At 40.4% G+C, this 21496-nt stretch overlaps 1 protein-coding gene and 1 pseudogene across 2 annotated transcripts in view; one reads left to right on the forward strand and one right to left on the reverse strand.

Moving 5' to 3' along the window:
* Positions 1 to 350: 350 nt before the first annotated feature.
* Positions 351 to 8377, forward strand: LOC311135113 (endoplasmic reticulum protein SC65-like; annotated as a pseudogene). The gene is made up of 7 exons (XR_014615198.1): positions 351 to 895; positions 3751 to 3900; positions 4137 to 4314; positions 6594 to 6722; positions 6872 to 7017; positions 7861 to 7944; positions 8197 to 8377. The product of XR_014615198.1 is annotated as an endoplasmic reticulum protein SC65-like (transcript).
* Positions 8378 to 12763: 4386 nt separating this feature from the next.
* Positions 12764 to 21496, reverse strand: part of adam11 (ADAM metallopeptidase domain 11) — a gene marked incomplete at its 5' end in the record, with an annotated part of 45182 nt that continues 36449 nt past the window's right edge. Inside the window, 4 exons of the mRNA XM_084159275.1 lie at positions 12764 to 13438; positions 14071 to 14161; positions 17536 to 17650; positions 18037 to 18208. Of these exons, the coding sequence (XP_084015401.1) occupies positions 13390 to 13438; positions 14071 to 14161; positions 17536 to 17650; positions 18037 to 18208 (427 nt within the window). The 3' untranslated portion in view covers positions 12764 to 13389. The remainder of the gene's footprint in view (positions 13439 to 14070; positions 14162 to 17535; positions 17651 to 18036; positions 18209 to 21496) is intronic.

Genomic DNA, 21496 nt, shown 5'->3' on the forward strand with positions numbered 1-21496 from the left:
TTAGGGATAGACTGAATTGAATTACATTGATAAATATCCTAAACAGATAGGCATACGTCCTATTTAATCCATCTGCTGTCACCCAACAAGCTGATCTCAGCCTAAATGATCTCCAGTGGCCCAGTAGCCTGAAGAGACCCTTGTTCACATTCAGCCAATGGAATTGTAAACTAAGCTACATGGATTTTTAAGCACGTGGAAATAGTTTTAAATTAACAACTAAACATGTTCCGATATGACAGCTGGGCGTTATGACGCTAGAAATCCGAGACCGCGGGCTACAACTGTCCAACTCGTGAATTCACCAAGACCCCTAAGCGGTTTGCCAGCCCACCTCTCCCTGAAAGTAAATGGAAAAACACAATCCCGTTTTATTGGACAGAGAGGAGACAATTGCGCAATTTGGATAAATGCACTTATCATGGTCGCCAATCTCCAACGCGTAATAGGAACTCTGTTTTCAATCTCTTTGTGTTTTATTGCCACTGTAGTGGTCGCGCAGTATGACAACTACAACTTTAGAAATTTCCCACAAGAGGAGCTCATGCCAATCGAGTCTGCGTATGGACAAGCCTTGGACAGTTATGCCGCAGAAAATTGGACGGACTGTATCAAATTCATTGAATTAAGTTTACGCCTGCATCGGCTTCTGAAAGACAGCGTGACATACTGCATACTAAACTGTAATGACAGTCATGTACAGTTACCGGAGCCTGTCATGGCCAGCGGCACCGGGGATATGCAGATCTTCTGGCGGGTGTTGATGCGAGCATCATGCCTGAAAAAGTGCAGGACGCACTTCCCCGCGCTCTCGCTCCCTTACCCCAGAAAAGCGGTTATGGATGATTTCGAGAATAGGTCGCCCTACCGTTACATGTACTTTGCTCATGTCCAGGTAAGTCACATTTTGGGCTCAGAAATACAGCTTGACCCCTCACTGGCCAATCAGAATGTGCCCCATGGCAGAAAATGTGTTCGCTTGTATATATGGTATTTTATGTATTGCATTGTCACCAACTCCTACTAGTCCATTATAGCCTCATTTGTTAAATAGTGTACAGAAACAACATAAAAATGTAGGCCTATCCCATATTTGCTGAATATGTTTTTGAACAGTAATTGCATGGCTTTAATATGGAAATATATTGTTAACATAGCATTCATACTGATCAAGGCCTACTGTAAAATGAATTATGTCTGAGCCAAGGAAATGCCAAAAGTTGTTAATAAGCAAGATAAAATTCACTATTGATAACACAGTGAATAACTCTAATAAATTCTAATAAAACGAAACAACTCGTTTTAAATAGGCTATTTCTACATACAGTTACAGGCACCATAATTACTCCCCGTGGGCATATTATATTAGGCCTTAGACAACGTAGACTACTATGGTTTTAAGCACATCCAAACTTTTCACAGGAGCTGGAAAAATATCGAATATAAAGAGAAGGGGGGAATGTCCACTCACAGTTACTCCTCCCAAATATACAGTATATAGCTATTTTCCTCTTCGATGAGGTTTAACCGCGGTTGGCATCCAGTATATAGCTATAGCCTACCATCAGTGTTGATATGGTCAGTAGTGACTTTGCCACATGAAAGGTAAACAAACAAACATAGGCTACAAGTGGATATAGCACCACAGACAGCAATCGGAATTCCCGCAATTTGACAGTTAGGTCCAACAGAGGAAAGTGGAAGATGCATTTGTTGACAAAATAAATGCCATAACAAATTGATTTACCGCTAAGACCAGTTTTTGGTCGGTCTTAAATATCCCTTGTTGGCTGACTGAAATTCGCATATTGGCCCACGTTTTTAACTTCACACCTAAAATATTTCCACCCCCACCTCAGCGCAAGCGAGCTGATGCTAGGCAGGTAAAATTGCCGAACCTGGCATAAAGGGTGGAAAATGCCAATGGGCCAGTTTTTACATTTACATTTTAGTCATTTAGCAGACGCTCGTATCCAGAGCGACTTACAGTTAGTGAGTGCATACATTTTCATACTGCCCCCCAGTGGGAAACGAACCCACAACCCTGGCGTTGCAAGCGCCATGCTCTACCAACTGAGCTACAGGGGACTTTACATGGCGAAATTGAAAACTAACGTGCGTTTGACACTTGCGCCTGTTTACCGCAAGCATAAAATAGGGCCCGTTGTGTTAACCACCAGTAATCGCAGGAAAGATATCTGAATACGAATAAATAAGGAATATTATCCGTTTGCCCTCAAAGTTGTGATATTTCAGAGATAAACCATCCCTGGTGCCATATCAAAAGTCTAAAGCAGTGGTCGCCAACTGGGCCTTCGAGGCATTCTTAGTCAATCACCAAACATTTCTGTAGAAAAGCCAACGATAAAGGCATAAATGCTTGCGCTCCCTTTTTTGTGTTGTGCTGTTGACGGTAGGTGCACTTGATTCAGAAGCCTTGCGCACCGGGTAAGCAAAGCGTTTCCATTTTGTATCTTCAGACAAATGAAATGGTTCAAACTCCGCCTACCCGGAGACCACGAGATATGTTGCTAAATCCAGTGCGCCTACTGTGCTGGCGAATCGGATAGCTCAAATCACGGTGCACTATTTACAGCTTCCACGGCCCCAGCAAAGTTTGATAGCCTACTAGCCTACATGAGATTTCATAACTTTTAAAACCCTGACCAGAGATCTGTCAAAGAAAACAGCAAAGAGCTGCTGGTTTTATGAGTGAGTTCATGTCCAAGTTTTATTCAGCACTGTCAACTCTTTTTATTCAACACTATGACAAGACATGAAACGCGCTTCTCTCTACTTCCACTCTCGCTGCAGCTGCATTGAATGAGTAGCCATGTGTATCAATAGCCCTGTGTTTGGATTATTATTAGCAGCTTGTCATGTCTATTTTATATCGAGGTGTATTTAACTTTCTCTGGTCATAGGAACAACATTAATTTGTGCCCGAGGCATATGCGGTGCGACCCGAGTTTCCCTCTCTCTGGTCAGTCTCACCGGAGAAAAGGAAGGAGAGAGCAGGGACCGTGAGAGGCAGACCCTCTGATGCTCTCTCCCTCTCTCAGCTGAGACTAATGACATGTTCAAAACAACTGGGAACTTGGCAATCTCAGACTTCGACTTCCAAGCGTTCAACACAACTGGGAACTTGGGGAAAAAAACGAGATCCGACTGGGGAAAATCGTTTTGAACAGTCATCCAACTCGGAAACTCTACTGCACAAACCTCATTCCTACAGAACTGTTTTTATTAGGTTAATGTAAATTTTTTAAGTCATGTTTAAAAACAAATCTGAGCGGTAGATCTCGGCTTGCTTTTTGACTGCAAAAGTGATCTCGACTCAGAAAAGGTTGTTGACCACTGGTCTAAAGCAAACCCATCACAGATCTTGAAAGTACTAGACAGCTCAAAGTAGCCCAAAGTCCTGCCACACATCACATCAGTTCCAATCATGGAAAAGATACAAAGAGAGGAAACCGCTTTGGACAATTGAGATTCCCCTGTCTACATGCAGTATCTGTCCCTCTGCTGTTGGAATACTCTTAAAAATGTATTTTTCCTCCCTCCCTTGAAGTAATCATTGATCTGACATGACTGGATTGATGTTAGCAAGCTTTCTAATCTACAGCATTGCTATCACCAATTGTCTTATGTCAGATCAGTGATAACTTGAAGGAAGGATGCATTTTAAGAGTATTCCAACAGGGCCTTACCACCTGCCTCACTGCTTAGCCTGTGTTGTGTTTCTCCCAGATGGATGACCTGCAGAAAGCACTGGCGTCGGCCCACACCTATCTACAGAGAAACCCAGAGGACCCTGTCATGACACAGCACATGAACCAACACAAAATAGAGTTTGACTTGGAGGGCCATCTCATTGACCACGAGGAACGTCCCTATGAGGTGAGCATAAAGGATAGGTGGAAAACGTTCTACAAAAATTCACTACAATCTGACTCCAACCTAATATCAATCCACAATACCCTGTCACCACAGGTTAACTAATATTCACAGTACTCTGTCATCGGGGGTTGGTATCAATTCATGTAATTCCAAATTTCAGTTTACTTCCTGAATTAACTAAAATGAAATGAAACTGACCCCCAACCCTGACATCCACACTACCCTGTCACCCCCAGGTTAGCTTCCTGAAAGCGGTCACCTTGTTCAACTCGGGAGACTTCAGCAGCAGTATCAGTCACATGGAGCAGACCCTCAGCCAGTACCTCCAGCACTACAGCCTGTGTCAGGCCATGTGCCAGGGGGCCTGCGACGCCGACCTCCCCCAAACTAAAGACCTGTACCCTACACTGGCAGGTAGGCTACTTCTGCCTCACTAAGACCCAAATACACTGAAGGCAGACCCAGGTAAAACCAGGGTTCCTTAGAAGAAGAATGTGCAATATTCATGTTTGATTTGTAAAAAAATTGTGAGGCTGAGTGTTCTACAGTGAGGGAAAAAAGTATTTGATCCCCTGCTGATTTTGTACGTTTGCCCACTGACAAAGAAATGATCAGTCCATAATTTTAATGGTAGGTTTATTTGAACAGTGAGAGACAGAATAACAACAAAAAAATCCAGAAAAACGCATGTAAAAAATGTTATAAATTGATTTGCATTTTAATGAGGGAAATAAGTATTTGACCCCCTCTCAATCAGAAAGATTTCTAGCTCCCAGGTGTCTTTTATACAGGTAACAAGCTGAGATTAGGAGCACACTCTTAAAGGGAGTGCTCCTAATCTCAGTTTGTTACCTGTATAAAAGACACCTGTCCACAGAAGCAATCAATCAATCAGATTCCAAACTCTCCATCATGGCCAAGACCAAAGAGCTCTCCAAGGATGTCAGGGACAAGATTGTAGACCTACACAAGGCTGGAATGGGCTACAAGACCATCGCCAAGCAGCTTGGTGAGAAGGTGACAACAGTTGGTGCGATTATTCGCAAATGGAAGAAACACAAAATAACTGTCAATCTCCCTCGGCCTGGGGCTCCATTCAAGATCTCACCTCGTGGAGTTGCAATGATCATGAGGAATCAGCCCAGAACTACACGGGAGGATCTTGTCAATGATCTCAAGGCAGCTGGGACCATAGTCACCAAGAAAACAATTGGTAACACACTATGCCGTGAAGGACTGAAATCCTGCAGCGCCCACAAGGTCCCCCTGCTCAAGAAAGCACATATACAGGCCCTTCTGAAGTTTGCCAATAAACATCTGAATGATTCAGAGGAGAACTGGGTGAAAGTGTTGTGGTCAGATGAGACCAAAATAGAGCTCTTTGGCATCAACTCAACTCGCCGTGTTTGGAGGAGGAGGAATGCTGCCTATGACCCCAACAACACCATCCCCACCGTCAAACATGGAGGTGGAAACATGTGTTTTTCTGCTAAGGGGACAGGACAACTTCACCGCATCAAAGGGACGATGGACGGGGCCATGTACCGTCAAATCTTGGGTGAGAACCTCCTTCCCTCAGCCAGGGCATTGAAAATGGGTCGTGGGTGGGTATTCCAGCATGACAATGACCCAAAACACACGGCAAAGGCAACAAAGGAGTGGCTCAAGAAGAAGCACATTAAGGTCCTGGAGTGGCCTAGCCAGTCTCCAGACCTTAATCCCATAGAAAATCTGTGGAGGGAGCTGAAGGTTCGAGTTGCCAAACGTCAGGCTCGAAACCTTAATGACTTGGAGAAGATCTGCAAAGAGGAGTGGAACAAAATCCCTCCTGAGATGTGTGCAAACCTGGTGGCCAACTACAAGAAACGTCTGACCTCTGTGATTGCCAACAAGGGTTTTGCAACCAAGTATTAAGTCATGTTTTGCAGAGGGGTCAAATACTTATTTCCCTCATTAAAATGCAAATCAATTTATAACATTTTTGACATGCATTTTTCTGGATTTTGTTGTTGTTATTCTGTCTCTCACTGTTCAAATAAACATACCATTAAAATTATAGACTGATTATGTCTTTGTCAGTGGGCAAACGTACAAAATCAGCAGGGGATCAAATACTTTTGTCCCTCACTGTATTTCCAAAACAAAGTCTGGGCCAAACAAAGTTCCAATCTTAGAATCTGGAAATGGAAGAAAAGCTATTTTAAAGGGGCAATCTGCAATTGCTACATTGATTTTTAGACTTTTAAATTAATGATATATACCTATTGATTCTTGAAGAATATATCTTCTAAATGTCTCATGAGGTTATTGTCGTACCACATCATAATCCAACATATAAGCCTGTAATGCTCCATTGTTTGTATACAATGTAATTGCAAACAAACACTGTATAGCCTCAAAACATGGTTAAAACTATACTTTTTATATCATGGATGGTCAGTCCTTGCATCCATAGCTCTGTCTATGAATGTGAGAGTGGTTTTAAATTAAGGTGCCAGAGATGGTGGTCCCTCAGGGAGGCCAGGGTCAGTCACAGTCAAAGGTTGCTTATATTTTGCACTCAGGGCTGGCTAAACAGACCCAGATTATATAAACCCAGGAGTAGGCTCAATTCTGGTTGAATTAGTTATGTACCATGATTTTGAATGACTATTAGGACTAAATCGAACTAATTTTGCCACTTTCTTTCACAGATGCCTATGTTGATGCACTGAGATGCGAGGTGAAGTGTGAGGAAAAGCTAATGCCAAATGTTGGTGGCTACTTTGTGGAGAAATTCGTGGCCACTATGTACCACTACCTGCAATTTGCTTATTATAAGTGTAAGTACCAACCATAGTCACATAATGTATATATTATCCACTATCTTACTTTGATTAACAATAATGTCAATCCTATGTATCAGGACTAAACGAAGGGAGTCCAAATATGGCTAAATAAAGGACAAGTTGTTCTTCTCCTCTCAATACAGTAAATGATGCCCGCAGTGCGGCCCCCTGTGCGTCCAGCTACGTGCTCTTTGACCCTGAGGACAAGGTCATGAGGCAGAACATGTTATACTACCAGTCTTACAGAGAGCAGTGGGGCCTGGATGACCACAGCTTCACACCCAGAGTGGTGAGAGAATGGCTCTATTCATCTTTTCGATATTCCTCACATCCTCTCAACTCACCGCTTTCTTTAAAGTCTGAAGGGAGGGACGAAGGACCTACTCCAATATGGCTGAATGGGAGGCGAGGAGATAGATTGCGAGGAATCACAGAAAGACCAATTGAAATAGATAGCCAATGCATCCTTCCTGCTAGCCTTCATTGAGGTAGTTACTGATCCGTATATATTTGGATAAGTGAAAGCAAGGTGCTTTCTATTAAACTGCTTTCACTAATCCAGCCTTCTCAACTATGGGATTTGGTAGGATTTTGCGCTTGTTTTGTTACAACCTGTAGCGCTCCTAGGCTTCCCCAAAACCAAACGTGGGAATAAATGAGTGCACACTTTGGGGAGAAATGGAATTGGACTAGTAACTTCAGAGACAGGAAGGAAATACATAGGCAGCTAGGGATTTATTTGGAATTAGGCCTTCCGCTTCTGTCTCCGACCTAGCACAGCCCTGTAATGGGAATCCCAGACTTGGACAATCCCCTGCTCTGTCCGAAATCACCATGGTGAACTAGGAATGCAAATGCTTAGCGCAGGCCTCCACTCTGTACATAAGATCATAAACACTGTTTGCCTCGACTGAGGCATTATGTGGAAAATACCAAATCACAAAGATGTGAAGTAATTCAGTCTGTAGATACTTCAAATTCGTAATTGTTATGCTTGAGTTTTTTTTTAGGGCAGTGATTCATTGAAAAATGCAAGAAATTGAGGCTAACAAGCTTTATGGAAAGGTAAAACTCGGCTTGCAGATTGTGTCCAAAGTGAACATGAAAGAATGATTTGGCTCCATTTCAACAGGAAGCATTGAGGTACTACAACCATACCACCTTGCTGAAACAGATGCTGGCATTTGCAGAGAACTACTTGCAGTCTGATGATGAGGTAGGATAATGCAGTTTAAGGTAATTAAAGGGGAACTTCAATGGGAAATCAATTTCATATTGTGCCTATAACGCTATAACATAATAAGATGATCTCTTCTTTAAATGTCTTGCACTGAGTCGTAGGGTTGCAGGCACAACAGGGCATTTGAATTCCCCTTTAAAAAGGTTGTATATAACCTTACGATTGATAACACAAACAGACACATACCTTAACTCACAGTATCGGTTGTGTGTGGACCTTGTTTTACAGGACTTTTTGGGTCTAGAGGAAGTTGCCATGGAGGACTCCCCTGATGTTGAGTTTGAAGGGCTTGGAGACTATCAGGAGTCAATCCTGGCTAGATGGTCACAGCCCAAAGCTAAAGGGGACGTTGGTGACTCCTAAGGATTTGTTCTTGACTAAATGTTGAATAAAACAGAAAGACAATGTTTTCACACTTCAATTTTATTTATCTTCCCCATTTTCTCATCATTGAATAAGTTAAATGTTATCACCTGCTCCTATTAGGTCTTTAAAAATATATGAAGTCAATAATCGATATCTGTTCCAGAACTATGATTCAAATATACAGTTGCAGGGAGGTTTAAAAAAAATAAAAGCTCCAGAATCTGCACACAACACACATGAAAAAAAGGATAAGTCGAACTCAAGTCCTAAACAGTAAACCAAAAGTAAATAACCTCAAAGCGACATTATTCTATATAATTTACATGCAATACGTAACCTGGAAACACTAGGTCAGGAAGCAATGCACAGTTAAGCTGATTATACACAAAATGTACAAATTTGCACTGTTGGGTTTCAAGTCTGCTATTTAAAGATACTGCAGGTTATCAAAGTACACTGGTATTTGATAGGTCAGTCCAATATAAATGATTTTATGTATACCTCTGCATATCTTATACAAGTCAAATTAATGCCTATGTACAAATACAAATGGATTTGTACATACACATAGATTATGTTTATATGTACAGTCGATGCTATTCCACTCATACAAAGGCTGTTAAGTGCTCTACTCAGGAGGGTTGGTAAGACTGCCAAGACTGTGTGGGGGTCAAATTCAAAACCAGAAATTAGACTAAAGAGATCAAACATTTGGATGACAGAGGGCCATTTGGCTATTATCTCTTCATTAATGTCAACCAATCGCCTGTATTAATCTGTCTCCACTAGAAGGACAGCAAGTATTTTCGCTTAAAATGTTGTGCTAACAAGGATATTGTTCACACATTTCTGGTCAACCCTGAAACAGGTTTTTGGTCAACCCCGAAACTACCTTTGAATTAACCCCAAAGCAGTCTTTTGGTCAAACCCAAAGCAGTCTTTTGGTCAACTCCCAATTTTTGGGTGGGGTCTACTCCTAAACGGTCTACTAAATTCAAGAATTTCCGATAACACAGTGCTCAGTGTATTAATGGTCCCAAAACAACAAACAAATCATCATATTTGATCACTTACATAATATAGTTTAGACAAAGCTCTGCTAAATCTACATAGCTACTCTATCTAACAGCATAACGGATAGTAGCCTGAGAAAAAGGGTAATTTTGTGTCAGTGTAAAGGGAAAACAGAAATAAAATCAAAAAAATTCCAGCATTCATAATTTATTTTCTATATCCCTATCCTGTTTACACATTACACACTTTTAGGGATGTACGGTTACCAAGAAACACTAGTGTGAACAAGTTCCCTGAATAGGAACAGGGCAAAATATGTGGCAGTATATTTGAACTGGCAAGCCTATTTAATGACATACGTCATTATATCACAATTTCCCAATTACCCATTGGCTCGACCACATACTGTATCATTTTAACTGTAAAGCCAGACTTAACCTGGAGGCTTGGTGTAACTATTAGGAATCTTACATAGGGATAACTTTAATATCAACCGGCATGCTCTTATTTCTACAAAAAAGAGCATTAAACCCTGTAAAGAGCACTCTGAGTATCCTGTTGGACTGAGAAAAGGTTCACTGGCCTCCAAGGCAGATCTTAGGGAGGCTGTGTCAGGATGTACAAAGCACACTAAAGGCCAGCAACAAATGATGACAGAACCAGTCATGTCTACAGTTACTCTTTCAGACAGGATGATAGATATTAAGATGTAGTCTGTTCCCGGTAGGTGTTTTCATCGACAGTGGCATGGTAAGTTGTCCAGGTTCAACTTTTAAAGGCTATTTTGTCATCTTACCCTTGGAATGTAAAATATCTACATTAAAAAATCCCAAATTGGCCAGGTATTGTGGCCAAAAGACACGGTAGCCTATTAAGCAACCCAGAGTTTGAACAAACAGCCTACATTAAACATATAAAATAAATAAAGGCAAGAGGAAGATCCTGAGAACAGGCTCAGGCTTCATTTTCATTCAGTGAACTCCCCAACATCAGTCAATGGCAACTATACAATAACAATACGACAGAGACACCTCCACAAGAATACTAACAGGCCATGGTATTCAAAAATGTTAAGGTCATACGAATAGTTTTATACACCAGAAATATTTACATTCTAAGTCTAAAAGCTTACAATTGTTTGCAATATCCTTTGAGGAGGTGAACAACAAGAGTATGTAGACTGTGGTGGTAAGCTTCCTGAAATGTCCATTCTTGACTAACATTTTTGAATACACAGAAATACAGATTAAATAGAGTTCAAGTTTACTTGATTCTACTTTAGGCTGGCAGTGTAACTTAAAAAATGATCTGTCCCTTTAATGGAGTGGCAGGTCTGTGTTCCGTGACACGAAGAATACACTCTGAACCTACAACAATCCTCTTTCATAGGTACTGAGAGGAAGGAGTAATAATAATAATAATAATAATATGCCATTTAGCAGACGCTTTTATCCAAAGCGACTTACAGTCATGCGTGCATACATTTTTTGTGTATGGGTGGTCCCGAGTGAGACAGTGGCACACACAAGCTACCACAGTTTTTCTTATTCAAGCTCATCTCCCCTTGAAAGTAGTCAACAGATTCTAGGTAAAGGCAAATTTCACTCAAATTGAGTGCACTATCCCTTTAATCAAAGGGCTCCTTGATTTGACTTTCTCGTTCAATTTCTATTCAATTAAATACTTACAGTCTGTCAATGTAAATACAAATACCATTGTAATGAAGTTCAAATGTCTAAACTTCTTGCTTATACAGAATCTCCCATGGATGCAGGATACAGAAAAAGAGGAAAGGTTTGAGTCCACACTCACAAACTTGTGCTTTCATTTGAGCAGCTACAACTATGTCCCAGCTGTCGAAAACATGTGAGCGCCTAGAATATATATTATGTACTAAAGCACCCATATTCAGCATAACTGTATTCACACTCAATCTCTATATGGATTACATCATATACAGTACAATACACATTTGACATCTGAATGTGTCTGTGCAATAGTCTATTTTATCTAGCTAGGTAGCCATCTCCGCACAAATGTACTCTTGATGTCGACACGGAGATGCGACAAGCATTCACCCACTCAAGGTTGAGCTATACATTCATTTGTTTATGCATATTATGTTGGATAATTGATTAACGCTAGATTACTGATCGATACTGAAGAGCAGCACAATAGATTAATATAAATTCTTCTTCTTCTTCTATGTTATTATGGAATGTTAATATAAATGCCTAGCTAAGCGGAGTACACAATTAACCAACCATGCCCTAATTTCTAATGGAGAAAAAAAAACATTTTTTTCCATTTGCTGCTTGCAGTTCACTATCACTACCCAAAGAGCTACGATAACTGTCTTTGGAGACCAGACGTATTGTATGACCAACACAGCGGGAAAAACTGTCAACATGTCTGTTCAAGTTGTAATGCCATAAGTTCAACCAGCTTTGCCCGCTGGGTCCCATATATGTTATGTTTTTTTATTTTATTTTTTACCATACATCCTACTACATGGTTGTTGTAGGATGTATGGTATTTATTGTCAGATTTTGGAACTACCCCACTAGTACATTGCAACTAGTGATATAAGCTCACTAGCAACCCTACATAGATATCAGTATCAGATTCATCCTTCTTCCCTCGTCACAGACAATCTTTTTTAAAGATGTCATCGTCCAGTAGAAAAGACTAAATGGCAGGAAAGAGTAAGTCAAACTGATATAACTTCAGGAAAAGCACTTGTATGGAGAGTATACATGTCCTGGTCAGCTTGGTCAAGTTTCTAACATCCTCAAACGTTATTATAGAAAAACAAAGCTATGGCAAGTCAATGGGGACAAACTTAGGATGGTATCGGAAGGCCGATTATGAAATAGTAACTGTTACATTGAAGATATGCCACACACAACATAGTGACAAAACACAAATGTATGTTCTATGTGACAATGGGTGGTCATTGTCTGACAGGGTTTCAGGGAATGTATTTCAGGTTAAACCTACCAAAGGCAAAAGGTGAGACGTCTGTGGATGGAAAATTGACAGGAAATACAGAAAATGAAAAGGAAAGGAACCGTGACAGGGAGAATTGTAGTTTAAGAGAATGGAAGACATCTTTGATATTTCTCCTCAAAGTGGATAGGACACCGTGCAAGGAAGACAGGACAGCAAATGGACAGATGTTTCATCCCCCTCCAGATCTAGAAAGAAAAGAGGAGAGGAAGAGAAAGCGAGGGAGAAGGAAAGAAGAAGAGTGAGAAGTTAAAAGAAACAGAATACATCACAGTGTAAGTAGGCCTATACACTGTGTCAAAGACAGAGAGCCCACTGCCCAAAGGGTTACTACCAGGCTATCCATTGGCTTAATGTTTTTAAATATTTATGCGATGTACTATTGACAGCCGACACTCTCACTTCAAAAGACTTGTTCAGCTTTTATTTGCCTCATCTGATTGGGTATCCAGGACAGCCAATCAAAGTCAACCTTACAGAGCCAGTGTAGGCTGACACTACAGTGTGAAATGTGGCTGTGGGACGCAAAATGGAAACCCCCTAAACAGATAGCAGCTAAACACTATAGACCGGTTTGCCAGACCAGATTAAGCCTAGTCCTAGATTTAAAAAACCTCCATTGAAAGTTCATTTTAGTCCAGGACTAGGCTTAATCTGTATCTGGGAATCTGTCCATATGAATGGCAGTGAAGTCCATTGGGAGGAGCACAGTGAGATAGTGGTATTATATAGTATACATATGTAAGAAATTAGGGTATACATGGGATGTGAAATGGGATTTAACTGGCGTGGATAGGTACTAGGACATAGAAAGTACATTTTATATTGAAGTGTAATGTAAAAATTAAGCAAACTTTACAAATGAGCACCCAGGATTTGGGTACTTGGAGAAGAGACTAGAAATACTGGGACTAGCCTAATTGAAGTGGGTTAGGATAGAGATGGCAGGATAGGTGCCTATATGGATGAGGGACTATAGGATTGGGGACTAGGGTGAATGAAACATGGGGGTTAATTTGGGATGAGTTCCCATCAGACCATAGCCTGTTGGGCGGGGTCATACCTTCCTCTTCGGATGTTCCTGTATCCATGGCAATGTAGCAAAAGTGTGAGGAGGGAGAGAGAGAGAGAGAGAATTGGAGTCAGAAAATGTACCTTTTGGGTATGGGTTATATTATAGTGATATGGACACATGCAGTGCCTGCTGTGCTAGAAACTTAGCGCAAGGACAGACAGGCATAGAATCAGGATTCTATGACAACAGGACTGGACTGCCACAACCTGCCACAACCTACCATTTGGGAAATCACTTGCATAGCATAGTATGCTAGCATAGCTTACAAGCATGTCACTGTATAGCATACAATTGCATAAGCATAGCACACACATAAATTGAGAAAGCAATAAGAAAGCATCCAAGACAGCCATGTGGGTCTTGGATGCCATGTGGGTCAGAGGTCAGGGTAAAGTAAGCATCCAGTGTCCACCTACAGTGTGTGCAGGAATTGAGAAGTGAGTGAAGCATATGCATTGAGACCTTTGACGTACATTCATTTCTATGGGTATATCATGTATAATGTAGGTGTAATAGTAGCATGCGTGAGCATGTTGGGTTAAAATCAGCATTCGATAGGCCCTTGCGGGAATGCGTGTTCGCTGTTAGAAGCACACAGGAATATAAACACTCAGAGGAATTCCAGATAGAACTCTTACTTAAATCCCCATCCTGTTCCCCCTAGGACTATAGCTGCCAACAGAATTGCCCCTGCGATGGAGCCTATGATGATATTGGTGCCACTGGGACCTGTGTAGAGGGAGGGGGAAATGGGGGTGAAGGGTGGGTTAAAAGAGGGGAGAGCAAAAACAAGACCACCCAACAGACGTCAGAGAACCAGAAGAAACACTGTACACCTTTTGAACAGTTGGAGAGAAGGGTGAGGAGATGTTAGATGACGGGAGAAAGAGAAGGACAAGAGAACATGACACTTCTGCCTGTTAAACCCATTCTGTCTTTCGTGCTTAGAAGGGTTAAATGGGGTTACATTGTCTCAGGATCAGACTACAAGGAAATAACTGATACTGTTGAGATACTGTTTCGAGTTGGGGAATTTATCTCTGCAAACACACAAATTGAACGGTGATGCTTTTTATCCATTATAAACACAGGAGTATTTAGCAGTTTTACAGTGCCTTCAAAGTATTCACACCCCTTGACTTTTTCCACATTTTGTTGTGTTACAGCCTACATTTAAAATGGATTAAATTGAGATTTTTTGTCACTGGCCTACACACAATACCCCATAACGTGAAAGTGGAATTATGTTTTTCAAAAATTTTACAAATTTATAAAAAATGAAAAGCTGAAATGTCTTGAGTCAATAAGTATTCAACCCCTTTGTTACGCCAAGCCTGAATATGTTCAGGAGTAAAAATGTGCTTAACAAGTCACATAATAGGTTGCATGGACTCACTGTGTGCAATAAAGTGTTTAACATGATTTATAATGACTACCTCATCTTTGTACCCCAAACATACAATTATCTGTAATGTCCCTCAGCCGAGCAGTGAATTTCAAAACAGATTCAACCACAAAGACCAGGGATGTTTTCCAATGCCTCACAAAGGGCACCTATTGATAGATGGGTAAAACAACACAAAAAGAACAGACATTGAATATCCCTTTGAGCATGGTGAAGTTATTCATTACACTTTGGATGGTCTATCAATACACCCAGTCATAACCAAGATACAGGCGTGCTTCCTAACTCAGTTGCCGGAAGCCGGAGAGGAAGGAAACCGCTCAGGGATTTCACAATGAGGCCAATAGTAACTTTAAAACAGTTAAGGTTTAATGGCTGTGATAGAAAAAAACTGAGGATGGATCAACAACATTGTAGTTACTCCGCAATACTATTCTAAATGACAGTGAAAAGAAGGAAGCCTGTACAGAATAAAAATATTCCAAAACATGCATCCTGTTTGCAACAAGGCACTAAAGTAATACTGCAAAAAAATGTAGCAAAGCAATTCTATTTTTGTCCTGAATACAAAGTGTTATGTTTAGGGCAAATCCTATACAACACATTACTGAGTACCACTCTCCATATTTTCAAGTATAGTGGTGGCTGCATCATGTTATTGGTATGCTTGTAATTGTTAAGGACTGGGGAGTTTTTCAGGATGAAAAATAAACTGAATGGAGTTTAGCAGAGGCAAAATCCTAGAGGAAAACCTGGTTCAGTCTGCTTTACACCAGACACTGGGAAATGAATTCACCTTTCAGCAGGACAATAACCTAAAACACAAGGCCAAATCTACACTGGAGTTGTTTACCAAGAAGACAGTGAATGTTCCTGAGTGTCTGAGTTACAGTTTTGACTTAAATCTACTTGAAAATCTATGGCAAGACCTGAAAACGGTTGTCTAGCAATGATCAATAACCAATTTGGCAGAGCTTGAAGAATTTTGAAAATAATAAAATGGGCAAATGTTGCACAATCCAGGTGTGGAAAGCTCTTAGAGACTTACCCAGAAAGACTCATAGCTGTAATGGCTGCCAAAGGTGCTTCTACAAAGTATTGACTCAGGGGTGTGAATACTTACTGTATGTAAATGAGATATTTCTGAATTAAATGTTCAATACATTTGCTAACATTTCTATCATGTTTTCACTTTGTCATTATGGGGTACTGTGTGTTGATGGGTGAGAAAAACAAAACAATTTAATTACTTTTGAATTCAGGCTGTAATACAACAAAATGTGAAATAGGTCAAGGGGTATGAATACTTTCTGAAGACACTGTATATCAATATTTGTGTATAGATTGACTTTTAAAACCAGTTAAAGTTAGTTTGCAATTCGGATGATTTTTGGTTTATTTTCCTTGTGCTGAAGGATATGCGCTAACTGGCCAGCTGGATAGCAGGTTTGGTAAGCATCCTGTCCATTTCAGGAGTTTTAAATCAATATTTATATCATGATCATATACAGACTAGTGACCTTACATATGAGCACTGGGTTGAGACTACACGATAGCTGTCTTCATCAGCTAAAGCACTCTAATACAAATAAAAACCTATGTATCATTGAGGCAGTGGTAAGTGTGGCACGTAATCCCGTATTACTTAATTTCTGCATAAATAATCTCCACCCAGCAAAGGGGACTTTTGAAATGTTTGTTTCAGATTGCAGAGGATTTTTTTGCTTTATATTCCATTCCTCGTGGTTCATTACATTAGATTTTCCTCTCAGCAATTTTTATAAAATGTTTGTCACAAATATCTATTTTGTGTCCAATGTATAGGTACTTGAGTCCAACTATACATTTATCTACTCTCTCTCTATATATTTTTTAACAACATTACATATATTTTTTAATTGCACATGATTGTTTTTCTATCTAAATTATACATCAAAATGTCTGATCAAATGGGTATGTATGGGAGACATTGTTTGACAAGTTTGTCGAAAAGGATTGGCCCATAGTAAATGTTCAGTTCTGATTTTACTGCCTTGTCTATCATGCTTCTTGTTTCATTTGTTGAAAGTGGAATTGAAAAGTTCCAGTCTTGCTAAAAAAAATCCACTCTCAATGTCATTTGATTTCTTTATTTAATTGCTCCTCTCTTTTCAAATGATGTGCTATTTTTTTCAATTGCCTCAGTTAGAGAAGGAAACAATGTCTTGATCCCAAAAGCTTCTAGAATTGGCCAATAAACAAAACATGTTCATTCCAAAATTGTATCTACTGTCCTTCCCACTGTACTGCACCAATTTTGCTTGTGTGTTTCATAAAGTGACTTCTGCATGAGTTTGCCAGTGTTTGTGCTCATTTTCCAGCACTTCTCAAGGTAGTTCTCCATGTTATCCAAATTGAAAACTTTCACAGAGGCCTGCAGTAGAATAATAGAACAGTCGCTATTCATTTGCATTGGTAAGCTGTTATTATTAAACATCATTCCTTCAAAATATTAAATATTTGTGCGTGTGTATTCTTCAGTAATCATGAAAGCAACAGGTGCTGATTTTTCAGATCTATTAAAGCAATACATTGATAATAAAATAAAACATAATAATAATCTCCACCTTCTCATGGACATTGAGACACTCCCAGGGGGATGTTTTGAGACATTGTACTAGAGATAGTGTAATAAGGTGGGGAGCGGCAAGGTACGAACCCTTATATTTCTCAGGGCCCTCTGGAGGGGTGGGGTCAGGGATGGGGTCATAGACGCTGCAGTCTTTCCCAGTGTAGTCCGGGTCACAAATACACCTCACCTCATTACTGCAGGTCTGGGAAGATGGGGGGGGGTCGATAGAAATTAACAACACAAACTAATAGCATTCAAAACCACAAGAACATGAATTCATCAACAATCAATTCATTAAATTGTGTGAATTAACATGTATAGCATTATTAGAACAGTTAAGGAATACATATCATGAACAAGAGCCTATATTAGTAGTATCGATCTAGATACAAATCCTACACTCAACCCAAACAACTCTGAATTCAGGTTTGTGTGTTCAGTAGGGCACACTATAGCAAAATGTTTAAAGTACAGACAGTCCCTCTATTTTATTTTATTTCGTTTGGTGCCTGATGAATACGACCCAGATCAACACATTGTTAATCCAAACCTCCCCAAGCGATGCCACAACATGGCGGGCCAACTCACCCCATGGTGGGAGCAGATGCGTGATCCAGGGCTGGATCCGGGGCAGGTGCTGAGGTTGAAGGTGGGGACGGGTAGGCAGCGGCGGTCCAGGCACATCATGTTGGGACCGCAGGGCGTCCCGTCTTCCACATAGCCCAGGTCTGAGCCATCCTCCAGCACCGCGTGGCCACCACTGAACCAACACAGGACCAGGTGGTTAGAAATGGGCCACTAACTGAACAACGCTCATCATATTGGTATGTCCAGTGCTTGACTTGGGATAAAAGAAGTGTAGGGGCTGTCTTTTTCCAAGTCGGTCCATTAGACTATGTCACCGAAATTCACAAATGACATTATGCTATAGAGACCTCTGATTATTCACTGTTAAGGGTTAATACACCTTTTCCATGAGTTCTCCATGACTTTTAACCAAATTTTCATGACTATTATTATAGTCTACATGAAAAGGTAAGCATTATTGATACAGGCAGGCTGCGTGGCTGATCCCATGTAGGCCTACCATCTCCTGCCGTTGTGCCAGTGATCAAGGCACATAAACCCCCAAAAAGTAGAACTGCACTGTTAGTCACATGTTGTCAACATGTGGTCAACCCTCCATCTGGAGAGCTCCTGGGTGTGCAGGCTTGGCTTTTGATCCAGCCCTGAAACACCCAAGTCCGCTTACCAAGGTCCTGTTGAGCAGCGATGTTAAGGCTACAATGTGGTTAGACCAGGGCTTGAACAAAAGCCAGTAGCTATCATGGAGGATGGTTGCCACCCTTGATATAAAATATTGCAACATTACAACCAAATCCTTCTGTCTTTATAAAATTATTCCCTCATTTAATGAATCCGGAAATCAAATGGCTAAGGTAGGCTACTTCAAAGCAAGATAGGCTATTTAACTAGATATGTTTATATATAAGGCTCAAATATTCATGTTTCAGGGGAGATCCATGCACAGCAAGTTATTTGTCAATTAGGCTATTCTTAGAATATTTGTAACGTTGTCGCAATTACATTGATGCCTACTGCGAACAGTCAGTATCTGGATAACGTGTGAAATGCTTGATAATATATGTGATATCAATAGAGAGGTATACTTTCTGGGTGATTTAAATATTGACTGGCTTTCATCAGGCTGCCCACTCAAGAGAAAGCTTCAAAAACTGTAACTAGTGCCTGCAACCTGGTTCAGGTTATCAATCAACCTACCAGGGTAGTTACAAACAGTACAGGAATGAAATCATCAAATATATTGATCATATCTTTACTAATGCTGCAGAAATTTGTTTGAAAGCAGTATCCAAATCCATCGGATGTAGCGATCACAATAAAGTAGCCATATCTACGAAAACCAACATTCCAAAGGCTGGCCCTAATATTGTGCATAATAGGTCATACAATAAGTTTTGTAGTGATTCCTATGTTGATGATATGAAGAATTTTTGTTGGTCTGTGGTGTGTAATGACGAGAAACCAGACGCTGCACTTGACACATGAAATTGCTTATCCCAGTTACTAATAAGCATGCACCCATTAAGAAAATGTTCTGTAAAAACTGTTAAATCCCAGAGATTGATGAAGAATTGAACAATTGTATGGTTGAGAGGGATGAGGCAAAAGAGATGGCAAATAGGTCTGGCTGTACAACCGATTGGCAAACGTACTGCAAATTGAGAAATCATGTGACTAAACTGAATAAAAGAAGAAGAAACTACACTATGAAACAAAGATAAATGACAAAGATTTATAGTAAAAAGCTTTGGAGCACCTTAAATGAAATGTTGGGCAAAAAGGCAAACTGCGCTCTATCATTCATTGAATCTGATGGCTCATTCATCACAAAACCCACTGATATTGCCAACTACTTTAATGATTTTTTCATTGGCAATATTAGCAAACTTATGCATGACATGCCAGCAACAAACGCTGACACTACACATCCAAGTATATCTGACCAAATGACGAAAGACAAACATTGTAATTTTGAATTCCGTAAAGTAAGTGTGGAAGAGGTGAAAAAGTATTATTGTTGATCAACAATGACAAGCCACCGGGGACTGACAACTTGGATGGAAAATTACTGAGGATAATAGCGGACGATATTGCCACGCCTATTTGCCATATCTTCAATTTAAGGATACTAGAAAGTGTGTGCCCTTAGGCCTGGAGGGAAGCAAAAGTTATTCCCCTACCTAAGAATAGTAAAGCCCCATTAACTGGCTCAAATAGCCAACCAATCAGCCTGTTACCAACCCTTAGTAAAAATTGAGTTTGACCAGATGAAATGCTATTTTACAGTAAACAAATTGACAACAGACCTTCAGCACGCTTACAGGGAAGGACATTCAACAAGCACAGCACTGACACTAATGACTGATGATTGGCTGAGTGAAACTGATGATAAAAATATTGTGGGGGCTGTTTTGTTAGACTTCAGTGCAGCTTTTGACATCATCGATCATAGCCTGTTGCTGGAAAACGTATGTGTTATGGCTTTACACCCCCTGCTATATTGTGGATAAAGAGTTACCTGTCTAACAGAACACAGAGGGTGTTCTTTAATGGAAGCCTTGCCAACAAAATCCAGGTAGAATCAGGAATTCCCCAGGGCAGCTGTCTAGGCCCCTTACTTTTTTTAATCTTTACTAACGACATGCCACTGGCTTTGAGTAAAGCCAGTGTGTCTATGTATGCGGATAACTCAACACTATACACATCAGCTACCACAGCAACTGAAATGACAGCAACACTTAACAAAGAGCTGCACTTAGTTTCAGAATGGGTGGCAAGGAATAAGTTAGTCCTAAATATTTCAAAAACGAAAAGCATTGTATTTGGGACAAATAATTTACTAAACCCTAAACCTCAACTAAATCTTGTAATGAATAATGTGGAAATTGAGCAAGTTGAGGAGACTAAATTTATTGGAGTAACCCTGGATTGTAAACTGTCATGGTCAAAACATATTGATACAACAGTAGCTAGGATGGGGAGAAGTCTGTCTATAATAAAGCACTGCTCTGCATTCTTAACAGCACTATCAACAAGGCAGGTCCTACAGGCCCTAGTTATGTCGCACCTGGACTACTGTTCAGACGTGTGGTCAGGTGCCACAAAGAGGGACTTAGGAAAATTGCAATTGGCTCAGAACAGGGCAGCACGGCTGGCCCTTGGATGTACACAGAGGGCTAACAATAATATGCATCTCAATCTCTCCTGGCTCAAAGTGGAGAAGAGATTGACTTCATCACTACTTGTATTTGTGAGAGGTATTGACATGTTGAATGCACCGAGCTGTCTGTTTAAACTACTGGCACACAGCTCGGACACCCATGCATACCCCACAAGACATGCCACCAGAGGTCTCTTTACAGTCCCCAAGTCAAGAACAGACATAGAGCCATGACTACATGGAACTATTCCACATTAAGTAACTCATGCCAGCAGTAAAATTAGATTTAAAAAACATAAAAAT

Source organism: Coregonus lavaretus (assembly GCF_964263955.1).
Source record: "Coregonus lavaretus genome assembly, chromosome: 1".
NCBI classification, from domain to species: Eukaryota; Metazoa; Chordata; class Actinopteri; order Salmoniformes; family Salmonidae; genus Coregonus; species Coregonus lavaretus.